At 41.6% G+C, this 20,831-nt stretch overlaps 1 protein-coding gene across 2 annotated transcripts in view; it reads left to right on the top strand.

The window, feature by feature from the left end:
• TUBGCP3 (tubulin gamma complex associated protein 3) overlaps positions 1-12,456 on the top strand; it is a 60,009-nt gene extending 47,553 nt beyond the window's left edge. The window contains exons 22-23 of one of the 2 annotated variants that reach the window (XR_007900828.1): positions 1,381-1,719; positions 12,315-12,456. Coding sequence is in view for 1 of the 2 variants with exons in the window: in XM_051772820.1 (XP_051628780.1) it covers positions 1,381-1,551 (171 nt within the window). In the remaining variant the exon portion in view is untranslated. Of the gene's footprint in view, positions 1-1,380; positions 2,516-12,314 lie in introns of those variants that run through there. The other variant, XM_051772820.1, reaches the window with a different exon arrangement.
• The last annotated feature ends 8,375 nt before the right edge of the window (positions 12,457-20,831 follow it).

The raw sequence follows: 20,831 nt of genomic DNA, 5'->3' as shown, positions 1-20,831 counted from the left end.
TACACATTTAGGCAAATATGCATTGTTTTTCTAGCTAAATGAATGAGTTTGAAGTGATTTTGCTGGGTTGTTACCCATGTGTTCATTTTATCTCATGAGTGGACAATTGATTGTTTCTAACAGTTATAGCTGAGACTTTGCAGCTGTACAGCATGTGCAGAGCTCTTCCTAGGCCTCCTGTCTGGTGTTTTGCATCAAATCTATTCTGTAATGCCTATAGCTTTGCCAAGCTTTAATTAACCTGGATGGAGTGCTGCATTGTCAAAAGAGTTCGGTTCACACGAGAGTTTGAAGCAAAACAGAGCAGTTACACCAGTGGCTTTGGTTGAAGGCTGTAGATATCCTGTGCTTTGATGTAAGGGCTTAGATTTGGAAGGAATTTGCTGGTGGGTCCAAATATTGCAGTTTTCCCTGCCCCCACCCCCACTTCCAGAAGGAAGCAGAGGCAAAGTGTTCAAGTGTAGGCTGTAAATAAATTGTAGTTTGTGTGCTCTACAGGACTGTTACAAGTTGGCAATGTAGATTCTGCCTGCTTGGACTGTATTCCTGCTGAGCCCTTCTATGGATTTTCCATGCAGGACTTCCCTGGCCAGCCTTAGTCATCTTTGGAAGTAATGGAGTGCTCTAGTTATGGGCATGTCCACATGAGTATTTAGGTGGAGACCAGGAATGAACTCTTCAAGTGAGTCTTTTCATCCCCCTTAAGTCCTCTCCCTTCCTGTATGCTGTGGGGCTCGTGCAGTCTCTTGGCTAGAGCCAAAGGGGAAGGTGGCATCCAGAGGTGTGCCTCCCACGTGCAGAGTGCAAGTCCTCTGTAAAAACCACTCCAAATACATAGTCCAGTCATTGGGTCTGTAGCACTGACTGCCCTAATGGGCACAGGCTCTGCTGCTCTGGGGTGCCCCTTGTGCTGTACAACCTACGTCAAATAGGTATGTTTGAAGCAAGCAGTGCTCTAGCACTGTATATGTGTCACAGAAACCAGGTGAGGTCTCCTGTTGGCACAGGTTGGGTCCTGAATTGGTCTTTCAGGACAGTGGCACAGAGGCATCTCCTCTGCAACTTGGGAACCTTCAGGCAGATGGAGAGTGCCAGCAGGGCATGGGGAAGGGGGAGCATGCTTCAAAAGACTGAGCTGTTTGCACTGAGTCTCTGATTTGCGTGGTAGGTATTGGAAGATAAAGTGAAGCTCTGGATTTTTGCAGAAAGAATGAATCCAGCATAACTGATTTGTTAACAATTGGATATGAACCCTTGTGCTTGCCTTTTCCTGTATTCCCTCTGCCTCCTTATTAGGTCTAGGCTCCACCTGGCATTCTTGTGTAAAATACACAAGGGATGTTTCCTTAGCTTTCTCTTGGGTTTTTCTTTCTCCTTCAGGGAATCGTCCAGCAGTTCTTGGTCCTGCTGACAACCAGTTCTGATGAAAGCCTTCGGTTCCTCAGCTTCAGACTGGACTTCAACGAACACTATAAAGCAAGAGAACCCAGGCTGCGGGTGTCGTTGGGCACCAGAGGCAGGCGAAGCTCACACATGGGAACCAGCTGCTAAGGACTGCACCTCAGTCTCCGAAGGATGTTGAACCTCTTGTTGGACACAGCAATCAGTGTTGACATAATGCAACCAAATCGTTTGTGGTCGGTGTCTACCATTGCTGCAGACAACATGTTTTCAGTCATGTGATTGTGTGACACTGCATAGCAGAAAGCAAAAAAAAAAGTAGAGTTTTTTACACTGATGTTTCTAGAATTACCAGACTAAATGGGCTGATTGAACCTCATCCAATCGACTTGTTAAATCATCTTTTTAAGCAAATGCCAATTTTATTTGAAGCTTTCTGAGCTCTTTCCACTGTAACTTATATCTGTGTCCAGAAAATCACATATTCTTTTGTTTATAGAAAGCACCATTTCCTTTTTTAACAAGAAAATAAGAAGGTTATTTTTTCTATATGTACTTGTTCTATTTGAAGAGAGTTTTTGTTAAAGCCAAAAGATCAGGACCCAGACCTATTGTCCATTTAAGAAGCTATACAGCATTTCATTATGCTGATTTTCAATGTTGTGATGTGTTTGACTGTGTAAGAAACTTTGTATCAGGAGACATAAACTTTTATTTAATTTTTTTGTTGTTTTCAAAGTTAAAAACTTGGAATAAAAATTTAGTGGGGAAATTCTATGGCTACTGTACAGGAACAAACTATAGAAGCAGAGTCAGGAGTGTATCTGTTGCACATAAGGTCTAAAAAATGAAGTTAAAGCCTCAGTACTGTGAAGGAAAGTGTTGGTTAAGGTTGAATAATTAATGTTCAAAATCAGATATGTAGAAACAGACTGACTTGGCTAATGTTGACTTCATTGTCTTTCCTATTTTTTCATTGTAAATATTTATATATTGCTGCCCAGAAGTTGGGGAAAGGGGGAATCTTCTTTTGCAAAGTTGTCATTATATCAGGTCATTTATTATGTTCCACAAGTGCAAGCTTAGAAAAATAAAACCACAATTATCTTTCAAATTTGTTGCTTTTTGCAATTGAAAGTTTTTGATTTTTTTTTTTTCCAGGGTAAGAAAGGAGAAGCTTCCGATTAGGAATGTAATGATTTACAGATCCCCATCCATTACAGGATTTTGGTACTAGTCTTATGTACACCAAGACTTGTGTGCAATTCTTTAACAATTACCCTCAGATCAACCTGGTCTGTGGCCTTTTTTGCTGTTTGCTCTTGATCTGCTTGAACCTCTGGGAAGCAGAGGCACCTGCCAGGCCATGCAGGTAAGGCTGCTGTGAGCTATGATGGAAGTGAACTCTTATGGGGATGATGCACTGACTTGCAGCCCTGGACTAGCTGTTTTCCCCTCTGGACAGAAGGATTCCTGTTGTTGTGCAGGCCTTAGAATTCTTACTTTTGTTAACACATGTAAGGCCTTAATCCCTGTGCCTTAGAGGACCTACCAGTGCAGCTGCTCTCATCGGGTGTACATGCAGGCAGCATTTCAGCTGTAAGCAAGTATGGATTCTGAAGCCTGTGATATTTGGTGTGCCAAAGGAAAGCTGAAGGATCTTGGCATCACAAGGTGACAAATCATGTGACAGGCAGGAGTACTCCATTTTTGTAGGTGTGTTTGGACTGTATTGTTCTTGTAAAGTCTGGAAGAACAACAAAGCTTACGTGATTGTGTTTTGGGCAAAACTGTTAGGAAAAACAATTAGCTGCATGGACACTCTTGGCCACTGCATTGAGAGACATTTTCCATGATCCCATGTTATCATTAGCCAATCCACAGACCAGAGAGGCAGCACCATGTTGGAACTAGAAGACCAAAATGAATCCACCTGTATGTGTTGTGGTGGGTCAACCCTGGCTGGGCATCAGGTAGCCACCAAATCCTCTCCATCACTCCTCTGTAACTGGAGAGAGGAGAGAAAATACAATGTAGGGTTTGTGAGTTAAGGACCAGGAGAGATCACTCCCTGATTAGTGTCATGGGCAAAACAGACTGTGCTTGGGGTTATTAATTAAATTTATTAGTAACAGAATTAGAGCAGGAGAATGAGAAGTAAAATAAATCTTAAAACACCTTCCTCCTACCCCTCCTTCACACGTTCTGCCTCCTTCCCCCCACCCCATGGTGCAGAGAGACCGGGAATGGGGGTTACAGTTTCTGCTGCTGCTCAGCAAGAAGAGTCCTTCCCCTACTTCATTGTGGAGCCCCTTCCATGGGAGACAGTCCTTCATGAACTTCTTCAACGTGAGTCCATCCCATGGGCAAGTTCTTCACAAACTGCTGCAGTGTGGGCCAGTTTTCCACAGGGTACAGTTCTTCAGGCACAGGCTGTTCCAGTATGGGTCCACCACAGGGCCACAAGTCCTACCAAGAAAACCTGCTCCAGCATGGGCTTCTCTCTTCAGGGGTCAGCAGGACCCTGCTCCAGCTTGGCCCTCCCATGGGGTCACAGCCTCCTTTGGGCATCCACCTGCTGCAGTGTGGGTATCTTCCATGGGCTGCAGGGGCACAGCTGCCTCACCATGGGCTGCAGGGGACCCTCAGGTCTGGTGCCTGGAGCACCTCCTCCTCCTTCTACACTGACCTTGGTGTCTGCAGAGTTGTTCACATGTTCTCACTCTGTTCTTCTCTGGCTGCAACTTTCATCTGCCCAGGAACTTTTTTTTTTCCTTCTTAAATATGTTATCACAGAGGCATTTACTATCATTCCTGGTTGACTTGGCCTTGGCCAGTGACGAATCCCTCCTGAGCAGGCTGGCATTGGCTCTGCAGGACATGGGGGAAGCTTCTGGCAGCTTCTCACAGAAGCCACCTCTGTAGTGCCTTACTACCAAAACCTGGACACTCAATACACTAGGAAACAGTAGTGGCTGTGCTGGGAATGATCATTTTGAGGTGATTCTGCAGGGACCTGTTAATCTGGGAAGAGTTCTCACTGCTGCAGGAGTTGCTCTGACTGCCAGGCTAAAGGGGCCAGTGGGGACCTGCCATTGTCCTCATGCTCCCTTGTGGGTGGAGACCAGTCTCTTATCCCCTAACCTGGCAGCTGTTACAAAAAACTCATGTAGATGGAAATAAATGTATCTTCCAATCTTACAGTTGGAGCTGGTGTAACAAGGATAGCTTGGGGAAGCCAATGCCCCCTTTTCAAGGAAGATGAAGCAGTGAAAAAATTATACAGACAAAAAAGGTGAACCTTTGTGAGCCTTTTTTGGCCCTATACTGTTAAGGCCAGATTATCATCAAGAGGGTGGATCAAAAGTTGAGTAATAAATACTTAGATCTTCCTTGGGGCTTGGAAATAACTGTGTTAAAAGCCTTGTCATAATACCTTATACAAGAGCACTAAAACCTCAACTGAGCAGAAAATTGTGACTTGATGCATCAATAAATACAGTCATAGAATAATCTGTTCCAGCTCTGTGGGAAAATCCCCTAGAACTGGATGGGAACTGTTCCTGGGAATTTCAGTTTCTCAGGCCATGGGATCAATTCTCCTTCTCAGAGATTGTTTTGCCCACACCTGTAGGTGTTGGAAGAGCCATTGCCACACTCAGATGTTCTCGATTGCCAGGCTGGGGGGAAGATTCTGAATCCCTGGCATGAAATAACTGGACCAGCTCTGCTGAAAGATCCCCTGGAAGTGGGATAGGAGCTAATGATGCCATCTTTGGTTTTTGTGGTAGTTTTATTTTTTTTTTCCTTCTTTCCTTTTTTTTTTTTTTGTTCCCTTCTGCTGATTTATGCTCTGCCTTCACCTGCAGCTGGGTTTTCCCTCTTTGGGGCATTGCGAGCATTACTTAGTGCTGCTTCTCTGCAACACAAAGCATGGCTTTCCTGTAAGAATCTTCATGTCTGTGAAGGAGGACACTGATTTTACAAAGCTCTCACAACAGAAATGCTACAGAGCTGCCCACAGCTAGCTGTGCTGTTCATATAAATGCTTCACTGTGTGGAACAGCCATGCAACTAAGAATGCTGGGAAAACCAGCTCACTTTTTTCTCTTCAGTGATTTTGGAAGGACAAAGTGTGGGAAAATATTGGGATAAGCAGATAAAAAGGGCTGGTTGTTTGTGAATAGGATGCTGTTCACTATGTTTTTCTATCTTTGCCCTTCATCTGATCACATAGCCTGTCCTGTCTCCTTACTAAATTCCTTTCCCCTTTTCCTCTGTGTTTGTAACGGGGGTCTGAGTGCAGCAACTGGAGTGGAATTGTGGGTGGCAGGTATGCCTGTGGTGCCAGCAATTGCAGATACTGCAGTGAGAGGACGAATGAATCTGGAGATGAGAGGATGCAGGGATCAGCTGCTGGCTGGACTGCCTGTAAGCCTAGCTGCTGGAGAGATCCACCTTTGCACTCTGAACCTTGCAGAAGGTGGTGTGTTCAAGGAACTAGCGATATTGAACAGATATGTCTGCTCTACAGGGCCTTGTGCTTAGTGACTGAGCAGCCTGAGTGTCAGCATGAGCAGCTGCTCTGTGGAAACCTGATGAGAGCCCTGTGCCAGCCCATCCTGCACACCAGGTGGTGGGAAGAAGGAACCCTCCGTGGGATGGGACCTGTGTAGTGCATCACTGGAAAATCCATCCAGGCTCCATCTGGTGCTGCACAAAGGCAGGGTGCCAGCATCTGAAGCAAATTTTACTTATTACCTCTATTCCTCTTTTTATCCTATTTATATTCCTGCTTTTATTCTGCCATACTAAAGCAGCTATTTTAAGTTGGTTTTTGTCAGGCCCTTATTATTGGGATCCAGAAAGAACCCTGCACCCTTACTCTCTCACTGACCTGGTACAGAAAAACCTATTTTTATAAGTAATATATATATATACACATACATTACGTATTAGTGAGATATACAGATGTATAGATCTCCTGCTAATATATCTATATCTCCCACTAATGGTCCTCCATCCAGCTCAGCAGGATGAAGCTGTTGGTGCTGCCTGTGTTCATGTAAGTGCTCTGTGTGTTGTTCTGTGTTGACCTGTGTTGCCAGCAGTGTATAAATACATATGTGGTGTGTACATGTGCTCTGCGTGCATGTGCCTATCTGTGGGGGATGCATCCTGAGCCTTGAGACTGGTTGGACCCGAGGCCATGAAACTGTGACAGCCTCACCTCTGTCAGGCTGCTGGATTCAGCAATTCCTAACAAAAATGAGAGAGAAATTATCTTACTTTGTGCCTGAAGACCAATATTAAACTCTACATAAATGTGTGTACTTAGAGTAAAAGTTGACAAGTGTCCTTCTGCTGCAACTGCACAAGTGGCTTTCCTTGCAGTGGGTGGCAGCAGCACCATTCAGGTACATTTTTGAATAGAAACATATGAGATTTTTTACCTTTTTACTTTATTTTTTTAACACTGAAATAGTTATATACTAAAATCAATGTTAAAGAATAATTCCTAGCAACACATTTACTGTATTTACTATAGAGGGCTGTTTTTTATTTTGTTAGTTATGTAATGCACACTTCTGGCTGGTAATTTCGATGTTTTGCTGTTAAAGCTACAGTGTCTGAAAATACAAATAGAGCTGAGGCTCTGTCTCTCCAACCATGTTTCCAGGCTGAAAAAAGCACAGCTTCTCCTCTTTTCTGTATCCTGTCCCAGGGCCATTGCTAACTGACCCTGCATGCTCAGCCCCCTCCTTTTCAGGGTTGACAAGGCCTAAAGACATTTTGGAGAAACATTAAAAGTAGAAATGCAGAAACTGAGAATAAAACTACTGCCCATCTTAGGATGTTACACAATGTGCAACACTCTTCTGGGCTGAAGGGCTACCCATGTGGTGCTACCAATATCCTAAATACTTTAAAAGGAAAAGAACTGCAAAGTATTTCTGTCTTATTCTTTTAAACTACAAGGGATATTTTTTCTGCTGACTGACAGAGAAAATATGTCTTAACCAATATGCACTCTGAAGAATAAAAAGTTAAAAACCAGCCCCTGAAAGTTTCATCTCCCCCTGTAAGTTACAGCCGCTCGACTGCCTCACGGTGCAGTATGATGAAATTTAGTATCTTAAAAACACTCACTAGGAAATGCAGAAGCTCATGATATAATGTATTTTTCAGTGAATTAGTTACAGGCTTAGGGTAGGAGATCAAGGACAGAATATAGTCATAATCCAATTTTATTTTAGTGATTCAATTATTTTGTCAAGGCCCTGTGGATTTTCTTTTCTTATACTAGATGCTGTGAATAAATGCCAAGGTCTCTCAGCTCTACATAGGAGCATAGTATTTGTTTAAAAAGCCTGAATCTACTTGATTTATTTTGTTAAAATTAGTTGTGGAGGGATTCTGTCTTCCTTCTGTCATATGTACATGTGACATATCCTGTCTATATTTTGGACAAGAACTTTTTCAACCTTTTAAAATAATATTCCTATCAAGAATGGCCGGTTATTTTTGGTTAGTGTGTACAACTTCCAGTATGCTACATCTAACAATGATTTTCAATATTGAGGACACTCTTTAAGTTCACAGGTAAATGTTTAAATACACTGAGAGTTGAAAGCTAATGAATGATTGAAAAAAAAAAAAAGGAGATATTTGGACAGAAAATCGGGGCTTTATTTAAAACTTCTACTTGAAGATTGGAGTCCTCTGTGACCTTGCATGTTTCACCTTGTGAATGTTGCTGGTGCTGACCTAGGAACAAGCTGTGAGTGTGCATGTTTGTACTCATTTCCATTTTCGCCTGAATGAGCAACCTCAGGGATGACAGAACATATTTCACACTCACATAAAGGTGCTCAGGTACTTCTCCAAAGTGCCTAATTAATTTTGAAAATCATCTTTTGGCTACTTGAAACCTATAATACCACTTTAACCTCTAATATAATTCTGCTAACTGGAGAGAGGCAGAAGAGTTGGGAGAGCTGCAAGAGATGTACAAATATTGGCAAGCAGAGCAAGGACAGATAAAGGAACCTGCTGTTTCAGAAGTCAGAGGAAATAATTCTGTCTGGTTTCTACAAGGGCATTGTGACCATCACCTGCTCTACCTTATTTAACAAAACAAAATTACAGTACCAAGGATAACAATAAACAGTCAAAAGTAAAACGCTCTCTTTCTTAGTCTGCAATTGTTCAGAGTGAAAAGTTTCTACAGCCATTGATTTAACAAGTCATATTTCATTCTGAGGGCTTGCTGAACCAGTTTTAAGATAAAGTGAAAGCATGTTATTTTTATGCTGACAAGGAATACTATGAATTTAAGGTATGGATCACTCAGACTCTCTAAAGGAACAGGCTCCCTGATGTAATATTTTAACTATTTTCTGTTAGCTTGGTCCGATGTAGTCTTTGAGGCATTGGAATCACTCATAGGAATTAACTTGATGCTTACTCTCTTTCCCCAAAAGAGTAACAAAGGTGCCTCGATCAGTATTTATCTTCTTTCTTTTTGTTCCAAAGTTAGCTTTTTGCTATTACCCTTTGACTACCCAGTATTGTACATTCTCTCATAACATCATTGGACTAAAACCCGAGTGCCACATGAGTGAAAACAGAGACTCAAGTGCGGGTGAAATGGCAAAGCTGACCAGCGGTGTATGTGGTCAGAGTCAACACAGAGGCCAGGAAAGTTAAAGAAACCAAAGCGATGGATATTTGTTCACAAAAGGAGAGAAGGACAGAGGAGAAGAGAGCAGGGAACCTGAAAGGCAGCAAATGGTGACCAAAGAGATGGTAAAGAAAGAGTAGAGAAAGAAAAACGTACCAAGAAAAATCTGAGGAGTGTAGGAGGTGAAATTTCTATCACTGTGCAGTTAATTTACTTAACTCTTTGTGGAGCAAATTATGTTAAATGTTTTCCTCCAGAAGTTATCTGAACAGCAATTAAGTTAGCTAAACATTAGGGTATAGAAAATGCAATTGGAGTGATTATTACCATCAGTCTGAATATTAAAAGATATGATAGGAAAAAGCTGTCACAAGGTGATTAGGCCATGTATGAAATCTTCAAGTGCCACAGAAAATGAAAACCAATTATTTGCATTTGAGATACATGCCACAGGAACTACAATGGGAACATTCCCAAAGCTACTCAAGGCCACTTCATCACCCTCTAAAGTTTTTTCAAAAATTACCCAGAGAGAGGCAAAGAACAGTCTTCTGCCTTGCTTTCTAAAAGGCACTGCACTCACTCCTTAAAAGAGGATATTTGTACTGAGTTTTATCTCTTGTTTCTGTTGAGCAGTGCTGAAGAGTGTAAAGGAACAGAGGGAAATTACAGACATGCTTACAACAGTAATTAAAAAGGCAAATGGGAGTTTTCCTTTAGCAACCTGGTGTGCAAAAATAAGAATTGAAGCATATTATAATGGGTAGAAAAGGAAGAAACCAACATGCTCTAGAAAACAAGCAATTGCACCATTTAGCGGTGAACAGAAAGCATAAAGAGAACATAAAATATGGGGTCTAAATGGTATTTGATAAATCAGAAAAGCAGAACTTCCACTCGTTGCAACTGTATTAACACAACTAAAGTTTAAGACAAAACCAGATTCAGGCCCAGACTTATCCCAGAGTTAGAATGTATGCACAGGTTCCAGCATTTCACAGGCAAAAAGTTTTGGAAATCTAAAGAAAGTTCCTGCAAATGAAAAGAGCAAAACATACATTAATAACAGAATAGGAAATAATTACAAAAAAGAGTAATTTGATGGTAGCCGGGAAGCAAAAGCAAATAATGTTACCATTTCCTTAATTAAGACCATTAAAGGGCAATACTATGACTCAGAAAAAATAGCTGCGTAGAAGTAGTTTACAGGCGCTTGTGATGTAAACTATAGGGTTTCTTAATGGGCAACTATGTAACTATAGTTATTTTAATCTTGACCTTTCTCCTCTATAAGTAAATAGCTCAAAATCACTTTGAAAGGGGCAGGAAGGTGTGATGGAAACAGTTCCAGGCATGGAGAAAAACATACAGCAATTGACAGGATTTTATTATATGGACCTTACAGTTATTATATGGACTTTACTGTTATTATGTGGTTTCATTGTATTCACACTACACAGTGCACAGCCTGGACATGCCCAGGCTTGCCATGAGTTTGCCTGCTCCCTGCTTCCCCCGCTCCTCCCCCTTTTGCCCATGTCCCTATCCTGGTTTGTCCCCCACTTGTCTGTCTTATGCTCCGCCCTATGTTCTGGCCCTTTCCCCTCCCGAGCTGATAAAAGACCACGTGCACGTGTGAATAAAGGTTTCTACTTGCACCCTCCCTTGTGTCCCGGACCCGTGCTGTGCCACGGTCCCTTCCCCCCTTCGGACCACAGCAGGAAGGTACCAGACAAGATCAAAGTTTTCAGTTCAGTTTTGGCAAGCTGATATAGATGCACGTTACTATTTGTAGCAGGCACCTGGACATACTGAGGGACTTCCAAGCCTCACCAGCAGAATGAACTGTATCAGGGCGCAGAATAATAGAAATCTTACTGACCCCATCCCTTGCCAGAGCCAGAGATGCTGCCAGTGGAGCATGACACACCTCACAGAAGTGGTCTCTGTGTCTGTGGTCAGACCAATCTCTTGCAGCGGCTTGCACAGCTGCACCTGAAGCTCTGCATAAACCTCTCACATTTCCTGGACCTACTGGCCTGTGTTCTAGTACATGGATAAGGAGCAGAAGCACTTCGCTTTTCTAACTCAGAGACTGAAATTCCTGAAGCAGCCTTTAGAGGACAGCGGAGAATTGCAAATGATGCATTTTGAGCTCTGGCCTCGTAGTCCAGGATCCTTTGGTTTTTATATGAATTATGAGTTGTGATTCCAAGTGCAGATAAAGTATTGATGTGTGCTGTTTATGAACTATGGTTCTTCAGGATAAGGCTATGACTTGTAACAGCCATGTATTTTTAATTATGTTGTGGCCTTTTCTATCATTAAGAATTCCACTTTCCACTTGGCTGAACTGTGGCCTTGCTAAAGGACCAGCTGCATTGTCAAAAGGAGCTCAGTGCTTCATGTTGAGGTCTAATGGAAGTCAGCAGTGTCCCCAGATAAAAAGTATTGGTGACCCTTTCTGGAGGCTGTGGTGATTCTGGCCTTTGGCGTAGAGGCTTTACATTTGAGAGAAATTTGCCATCTGGGTCAAAATGTTGCACATCTCCCTCCCTGGAAAAAATTGAGTCAAATTTTTGGAGAGCTGCTAGCAGTAACTAGACTGTAGTTAGGTTTTGCTTGAGACTGACTGAAGCTGGCTGGGGCAGATGGGCTGAGTCTCAGCTGTTTTGGAGGGTCACTTGTACTGTACAGCCTACATCAAATAGGTATGTTTGAAGCAAGCAGTGCTCTAGTGCTGGCCTGGCTGGCATTGTACATGTGACATGAAAACAAGGTGAAGACTCCTGTTGGCACAGGTTGGGTCCTGAATGCTGTCCCAAGGCAGCGGCAAGGGGGCAACACCCTTTAAAAGACTGAGTTGTTTGCACTGGAGACTCTGACATACGTGGCAGTCATTGGAAGATCAAACTGCTGACAGCCAGTTCTGATGAAAGCCTTCGGTTCCTCAGCTTTAGACTGGACTTCAACGAACACTATAAAGCAAGAGAGCCCAGGCTGCGGGTGTCGTTGGGCACTAGAGGCAGGCGAAGCTCACACATGGGAACCAGCTGCTAAGGACTGCACCTCAGTCTCCGAAGGATGTTGAACCTCTTGTTGGACACAGCAATCAGTGTTGACATAATGCAACCAAATCGTTTGTGGTCGGTGTCTACCATTGCTGCAGACAACATGTTTTCAGTCATGTGATTGTGTGACACTGCATAGCAGAAAGCAAAAAAAAAAGTAGAGTTTTTTACACTGATGTTTCTAGAATTACCAGACTAAATGGGCTGATTGAACCTCATCCAATCAACTTGTTAAATCATCCTTCTAAATAAATGCCAATTTTGTTTGAAGCTTTCTGAGCTCTCTGCACTGTAACTTGGGTCTGTGTCCAGAAAATCACATATTCTTTTGTTTATAGAAAGCACCATTTCCTGTTTAGCAAGAAAATATAAATCTTTGTTATATATATACTTGTTCTATTTGAAATAATTTGGTTGGAGCCAAGAGTTTTGGACTCAAATTTAATGTTCATCTTAAGAAGCACGTTGTTATGCTCATTTTCAATACTGTGATATATTTCTGACAGACTTACATACTTTAATTTCTTTCTGTGCTTGTTTTCAAGGTTAATATTACAGATAACAGTCGTTTAGTAGGGAAATTCTATGGTTACTGTACAGGAGCAAACTGTAAAAGCAGATCAGAAGTGACCTTATTGCATATGAAATATCCTAAGAACTATAGTTAAAACCTTGGTAGTGTCAAAGGAAATTGTGGTTTCTGATGTGTTAGAAGATATCTTGGGTTGTCAAGACAACTTTATTTGTCTTTCCTTGCCTTTTTTTGTTATATATTTTCATATTGATTTCCAGATACTGTAGGAGGGAATCTTTTTGGTTTTGTTTGCAGAAAAGTCATTATATTAGGTAATTGAGGCATCCATATATTATGTTCCACAAGTACAAACTTAGAAAAAGAAACAGTTATCTTTCAAACACTTGTTTTGCCTTTTGCAATGGAAAGACACTAATTTTTGAGCAGGGCACGCAGGGAGAAGTCTCCAGTTCAGCATGCAGGTGGTTTGCAGATCTCTCTAGCAAACAAAGCCATTACAAGGCTTTGGGACTAGTATTAACTATAGCTACAGTTGTGTGGAATTCATAATTAAAAACTGCTCTCAAATGAACCATGCTTATTACCTTTTTTGCCCTTACTCTGCTTGAACCCCTGGGAAGCAGAGGCACCTTCCAGGCCACGCAGGCGAAGCTGCTCTGACTCATGATGAACTCTCATGAGGATGATGCTTCCAACCTGCAGGTCCAGAGTAAGAGATTTGTCCTCTGGGCATCCAGACACTGCTGATGGTGGAAGCAGTGCTTCCCAGTAGGTTATCCTGCAGGATAACCTGCCTTTCCCAGGTGGCATGGACACAGACCTTTCAGCTGCACTGGTGATGTAAGAGGAGTGGAACTGTATAGAAGAGCTAATGTTCAGGTACTGAGACAGTCCAGGGAAGGGGAGTGACAGAGTCTGAGGAAGGGAGGGATTCAGCTTTCATGTAATTTTCTTTCTGGACAATTAGACATATGACTCTCTAGAGGAAGCCTTTTAAATCAAAATCAAAAGGGGTAGATTAACTTCTTAGCAGTCTGCCAATCCCCTGAAACAAATCTGCTACCCAAGACTTCACAAATTCCATATCTGAGGCAAAGATGCTGTTTTACTTCCTCCCAGCTCGGTATAATGTGCCCTGTCTTTTTCATCAGGAGAATCTGGATGATAGAACCTGCAATTCACATCACCAGTCTCTTTGACTGTACTAAACAGTTTGTTTGACTGTACTGCATGTTTGACTGTACTAAACTAGTACTATGACCAGTACTAAAATGACCAACTTTGCTGCTGTGAGACAGGCACTCTACTTCTTTTAAGTTTTCATTTCTAAACAGCAGCTGTGGATAACAGGTATTTGTGACAGCTGCTTATGATTTTGGGGTACAGTAGAATTCCAGAAATTCTGTTTTTCTCGTAATTTGCTTTTGTTGCTGAGTTAGTGTAGGATGTCTCATGAACAGTCCGCTCTTCCGAAGCTGCTGGGTCCATACCAGTGCCCTAGGATTTCTCTCCTGAAAGTCATGGATGGTTGACTGCAACTATTGTTGAGATTTTTATTTTGTATAGCAATCACATCCTCTTTTTGCTTATCTTCCTGAGTTTTGTCTATGTTCTTCCGATTTTGATTCTTTTCCTTTACAGGCAGTGTCAGTATTAGTTAATATTCCTTCTCTGCAATAGTAAAAATGTTTCAGAAAAGGATAACGATTGGACTCGATGGTCTCTCTTTTCCATCCTTGATGATTCTATGATACTCACTGGCATGAATTAAGAAACCAATTAAAATAAAATTACAGCAAAGAATTCAGTAGAGAAATGTTACCAGCTAATGTCATACTGCAGTTGTAGTGGTGAATACTGCAAACACTTAATTGCTAATATCAGCCATCCAATAAAGAATTATTTGGTGGGAGGGTGGAGCAGATCAGTTGTTTTCTCCATCACTGAAGTAACTACTGAAGTCAACAACTACACAACAACCAATATGAAACCAGAGACTGCCCCAGAGACTATTATATGGTATTTCATACATATCTGCAGCCTTTGTGCTCCTCCTGTCTGGAGGTAATCATGTAATCCATATGTTAGAGGGGGAGATCCTGCATTGCTGATAATCTCAGAGAGTGTTTGACATTCTTGTGTAATCTTGGGTAATCTATTTTGACATTGACAGGAAGTTTTCTTTTTTACTTTGTTAGTCTCTCTGAATGAGTGAAAATCCTGCAGCAGCAACATTTTCTTGATTTCAGTAGCAACAAATTCCAAGTCATTGTAAATTAATATGCTGTGGAGTATCTCTGTAGAACTGCTTTTATGGCTGTGGCAGTTCTGACTGTTTTAATTAGCTGATTCAGTGAGATGCAGCAGCATTCACTCTTGCCCTTGCATTCAGTCCACACAGTTACAGAGAGAGTCAAACAGGAGGGAGATCACTGGTGTCTTCCTACATATCTTGTTCACATATCGGGTGCTCAAGGCTTTCCTGCTAAACAGTGTGGAACTGGGCCTTTAACAGGCACTGATTTGGAGAGCTGTAATTTCAATATTCAAGAGATATTTGCCAGGCTTTGCTAATGGTTTAAATTTGCTCTTGTATTTGATGTTCTTTTTATGTCTGCACATGCAGTCTGGACTCTGGAGTGCAGGCCTGGGCTCAAAGCTGCTACCCTTAGGGGGACCTTATCATGTAGACTGGGAGACTGTAGGAGGACAGACCTTGAAAAGAGCTTGTTGGTGCATCCATCCTATTGCTACTGTTGTGTTAAAGAATCTTGTTCCCTCAGTGGACTCAAAGTTCAAGAAGCATCTGGAGGATGCTCTTAGTCGTATGTTTTAGCTTTAGGTAGTCCTGTGAGGAGCAGGAAATTGGACTTGATGATCCTTATGGGTCCTTTCCAACTTGAGATATTCTATGTTCTATGAGCTTGCCCCTCAGAGCAGTGAATGCTGTTTCTTCCCACTGATGCCACTGGAAGACTCATCTGCCATTGAATACTTTAATGGTTACATATCACAACTGTTAAAAGAAATTTTTCCATGGGCAACCTACAAGTATATGTTCCTATTCCAATAAAGGATACGTTTCTCCTCCTTGCTCCTTGTGTTCACACAGGACCACACAAAGCCATGGTTACCCTCGACTAGCGTTTGGCCCATAAATATTTTTTGGACAGTTTAAATAAAAAAATCTCTTTCTTTTCCTACCTTGTTTGGTAGAACTTCCATTTCTTCAACTCAGCACTACCCTTGCTTTGCAAATCTATAGACTACAGTAACAAGTTCCCTCCTTCACATGTAAGGAAGTTAACTCCTGCTTTCTTGATTCTTCCTATGCCATCTGTTATTTTGCTATTGCCTTCCCTCCCCTTTTCAACATGTTTTAAAAAAAGAAGTGAGAGACCTTATAGTACTCCATTTCTTGGGCTGATGTGTTTCTTAAAGAATAAGTACTATCCTGAAGAGTTTGCTACAACACAGACCTAGGGTACTCTCTTTGCTGATGAATTAGGAATCGTCAGAAATAATCCTTGTGTATGGAAGTTGAAACATTAACACTATCTCACAAAAAAATTTGGAGGTCTGTTTGCCCTAATTCCAATGCAAAAACCATACATGGTGGGATAACTACAGCTAACAACCAAACTCCCACTCTGCCACTCATTCACACACACCCTCGGTGGGATGGGGGTGGGGAGAAAAAAGGTAGAATAGAAAGGAGAAAGCTCATGGGACAAGATAAATCCAGGAAGATAACTTACCAATTATTGGTATGGGCAAAACAGACTCAAGTTGGCTAAAATTAATCCAGTACCAATTAAAATAAATATCTAATTACTGAGTCAGGTAGTGAGAAATATTAAGCCAACACCTTTCCTTTCCCCATGCTCAAGTTCACTCTTTCACTTCAGACTCCTCTCCTCCTGCCCTTGTTACCACCGCAGATACACTCAGTCCCTTCAACGAGGCAAGGAAGGACTCAAGGAGGGTGTTTATGGTCAGTATGTGGTGGTTTCTCTCTGCCACTCCTTTTCTCCCACATCTTTATTCTGCTTCAGTGTGGGCTCTCCATGGGTAGAATGTGGGCAGCTTCCTTCAGCTCCAACTGATCTGGTGTGGGGTCCTCCCTCCATGGAGCACCTCGTCCTCCTTCTTCTCTGACCTTGGTGTTTGCATTGCTGTTTCCCACCTCTTTTTACTCCTTTGCCTGTTCAGTGTTTTTTTCCTTTCCTTAAAAATACTATCATTGAGTCACTGCCAGCCTCACTGAAGGGCACAGCTGTGGCCAGTGGTGGGTCCACTGGAGCCGTATGAAAACATCTGTCTGTCACGAGGCAGCCCCTTCACAAAGGCCACCCCTGCAGCCCCTCTGCTGCCAGCCCCCTCCCATTTATATTCAACAAAATATATTCCTTTGGCATCCAAAAATCATCAGTATGGATCTCTATGAGTAAAAAGAAGTATTAAAAAAGACATCTCATTGCAGTAGAGGGAGACTTCTGGGAGAAGCAGCTTTTCTACTGGGCTCCTCATCTCTCTGTCCGATAAATAATGTTTCTGCCCATCTCTCTGTAGTCTACTAACTACAAACCAAAAACTGTAGGCTTTTCACTGAAGATGTTCTGAATGCAGGAATGATGTATCATATGCTTTTACTGCATTATTATTATTATTATTATTATTATTATTATGATTATTATTATTATAGCATTACTACACTTACTTAACTTTCTTTGTTCCCTAGAATACATTTCAGGGGGAAAATATTGTTCAGCTAGACCCATTAGAAAGCTTTAATTTGTAAACTGTTTTCTTAGGGTCTTCTTGATGAATTCTCAAACCAGATTTGTACAGCCAGATTTCAGAATTAATGAAGCAACCAGACCATTGCTTTTGTGTAGTGTCTCATTCTGAATTCTCATGTCTGGCCTTACCAGAATTTTTTCCTTGTATTCTAAATGAGTATTCTAAATAACTCAATAACACCAATGAAATCTGACCTGGTATCTCTATATCTGAGGTCGTAGAGCAATAGAAAAATGTTTGCTGTCTTTCAGGTGAATAAGACCCAACTCTAAGCCCCAAAGCAAGGGTTCAAAGCCAGCATGAGGATAGCTATATTCTACTAAGTTAAGAAATACAGGACCAAAAGGCCAAAATGATACCTCTTGCTAGTAGGTCAGCAGTCTTGACTTGATGACATTGCGAGACACTTACTCTGCCTAGTGAAATGTGAGGAATACTTCAAGCAGAAAGAACTTGGTGACTGTATTCCACATTGACTGAATGGTGTCTCCGGTGACCACTTAGCTTGGATAATGCTGCTGAAAACCTGAAACGAGTTTGGACACCACAGTGGACAAGAGAGGATGATGAGAAGGAGGTGCCTACCATTATGCTAGGGCTCAAGAGTTGCTGGGTTGCTGGGTTGGAATTGAAACTCATATATTGGGTTTGTGTGTGTTTGGGTGCTCTTTGGGTGCTACTGTTACTTGCACTGAAGTGATCTAAGTGATTGCTTTTATTTACGGACTAGTCAGCTCGTTTCTTCCCCCTGCCATAGGAAGGTAGATGATGCTGGTGGGCAACAGAAGAGTTCTCCCTGTTCAAAATGCCTGGAGAATCAGAGGATAGATCTCTCATCTCAGGCCTGTCAGGGGGGGATGAAACAGAAAGAGTAGATTGCTCTAGTTCTTTATCCTCCTTTTTCCATCAGAGAAGGGCACCATTAGGCATCACATACCCATGTGCATCTTACTGACATTTTCTCTGCTGGGAAGGTACATTTGGACATATTTTGCCTGGCACTAATTTACCTGACACTAGGGCAGAGAGTGCTTTCAGAATGTGAATCATAATTCTCCTTTGTGCAATGATGCTTTAAAACACAAATCAAAAGGCAAAGAATCACTTGTGCAAGAGATTTTTCTTCTGCAAATACCCTTTCAAACAAGTGTGTAGTATTCAGGCAGCTCAGAAAACACAAATTGCTCTTAAATCCCAAACAGATGGAAATAAATAACCACCAGTCCATGTAGCTGCAGTAGACCACAAATCATGCTTCAAGACTGAACTAAACTTTGCCTTCAAATGGACATCAGCAAAACACCCCCAAGGGCATTCTATCTATTAACTTCATACAGTTATTTAGTGTTTTCCTCTGGGGTTTTTTTAGCAGTGTGTATTCAGGTATCACAACTCTTCATGCAGAACTCAGATTCATTTGTCCACAAAAACTTTTTTCATGACTCCTATGTGAAAAAAAGGCATTTTTACTGTATTGCCTTTTTAGTTAAATTTTAGCTGGTAAGGTTAAAATAGGAATATTTTAACTTTGGTCTGTACCACCTGTACCACAAACAATGATGTCAAAGAGTGACATCTCTCCTCCAGACAGTGATGAGTGAGAGAGGTGGTCTAGCTGCAGCTAAGAGCCAATGTTTTAGTATGATCTGGATTGGGGATCTATTTTAACAGATTTTGTCAGATGTGACAAAAAAAAAGACCATTGATAAATCGTATGATATGAATGGCTGACTTGCATTGGTAAATCTTGAAAAAAAGCAATAGTTGAAAGTAATGGAAAATTTCTTGATGCTTATTATTTTAAATTTGGTCTTTGGAAGTGTATTAGGGAGGGTTCGGATCATACTGAAGCCTGAACATCATGACACCATTGGAAGCTCAACAAAACTGACATTTATTACCAAGAGATGGCCAACAAAAAGAACAAACCCAAAAGGGAGGAAGGAGGAGAGAAATAAGTCCCCAGCACAACCTCCCCAGTTACCCAGCTGTTGCCCATAAAGTTATCTTACCGACCTAGCATGCCTATAGTTACCCATAGCAGAAGCTGCATCCTTGGAAAGTCAGTAAGTTCACAAACTGGCAGGCGTCCCTGGCAAAAGGCAATGTTGTCCTTGGTGTGAAGCTAGCTTCCTCAAAAAGGAGCTATCTGCTTTTTTATACAATTAACTGATTACATCTGTCTAGGCAGGTGTGGTCAGCACCACCCCACCAGAGGTTCTCAGTCCCACCCCTTGGTTAGGTAAGTGCATCTCTTCTGCGCACGCGTGGCTTTCCCTGTGCCTGCGTACTGCACTCGGGGGGTCTTTTCCAGATGAGTCTAGGGGTATCCTTCATCACTATAGTCTTCACTTTCTCCTTCAAGCAACCTTGGAGGACAATTAGCCAATCACAGAACACCATTATATATTTAATATATATTGTTTATACAAAAACTCCCTTCAAGGCCAAAGTTCCTGTTTTATCCATGCTTGTTTTCTCATAACTTGGCAGGGAAAGAACAAAACTGTTACAGGTGGCTGGGCCAAATACAGACCAAAAGTATCAGTGTAATTAACCCCTGATACAGGAAGCCATGGTGGAAATATATGTCTTGTTGGCAGTAGGTTTCAGTAGTCAAGAACTGCTTTAATTCTGTGTGTGCTAAAACTTTCCAGCTTTTCAACAAGGATTTTTGGGGAGATACTGTCAAATGTCTTGCTAAAATCAAGGTAGTGTTATCCTCAGTTCTCCACTCATCTCTGAAGAAAATTGTTTCATCATCAAGGCTATCAGCCAATCTGGCTTTTCTTAGTCACCCTTTTTGACCTTAATTTGACTGGAAATGCCTTCCATGAGGGCTCAATACACAGCTTTGCCAGGGGAAATGTGAGCCTGACCAGTGTGTAGTTTTCCAGAACTTTTTTTTTGTAGATAACCATAACATTAGACTTTTCCTACTTGTTCAGGATTCCCTGGCCTGCATGATCTTTCAAAGATGGCAGAAAGTAGTTTTGCAATGAGGTCAGCCAACTCTTAGCTCCTTTATCTGCATGTTATCAGTTCCACAGACTGGGTTTCTACAGGTGGTCCCTAACTCAGCTCTCTTCTACTTTTGATAAGAATTGTATATCTACATTTCCTGTTCTTCCAAACCTCCTAATAAAGTACACATTGTTAAAATGAACATTTCCTGTCACTGACCCTTTTTATACAAATGTAGTTTTTAATTTTAGCTTTGATTTTTTTCTGCTTATGGTTATATAGTTCACTTGTTAAAAAGAGAAGACTTTGGTGCCACTTGACACATCTACAATGCAGCTGCAAATAAAAATACATTTTTTTTTTCACATAGAAG

Source organism: Manacus candei, unplaced genomic scaffold (assembly GCF_025592945.1).
Source record: "Manacus candei isolate 608988 ecotype Guabito, Panama unplaced genomic scaffold, ASM2559294v1 h1tg000159l, whole genome shotgun sequence".
NCBI lineage: Eukaryota > Metazoa > Chordata > Aves > Passeriformes > Pipridae > Manacus > Manacus candei.
Note: the sequence above shows the minus strand (reverse complement) of the source record. Positions and strands in the feature narration are given on the sequence as shown.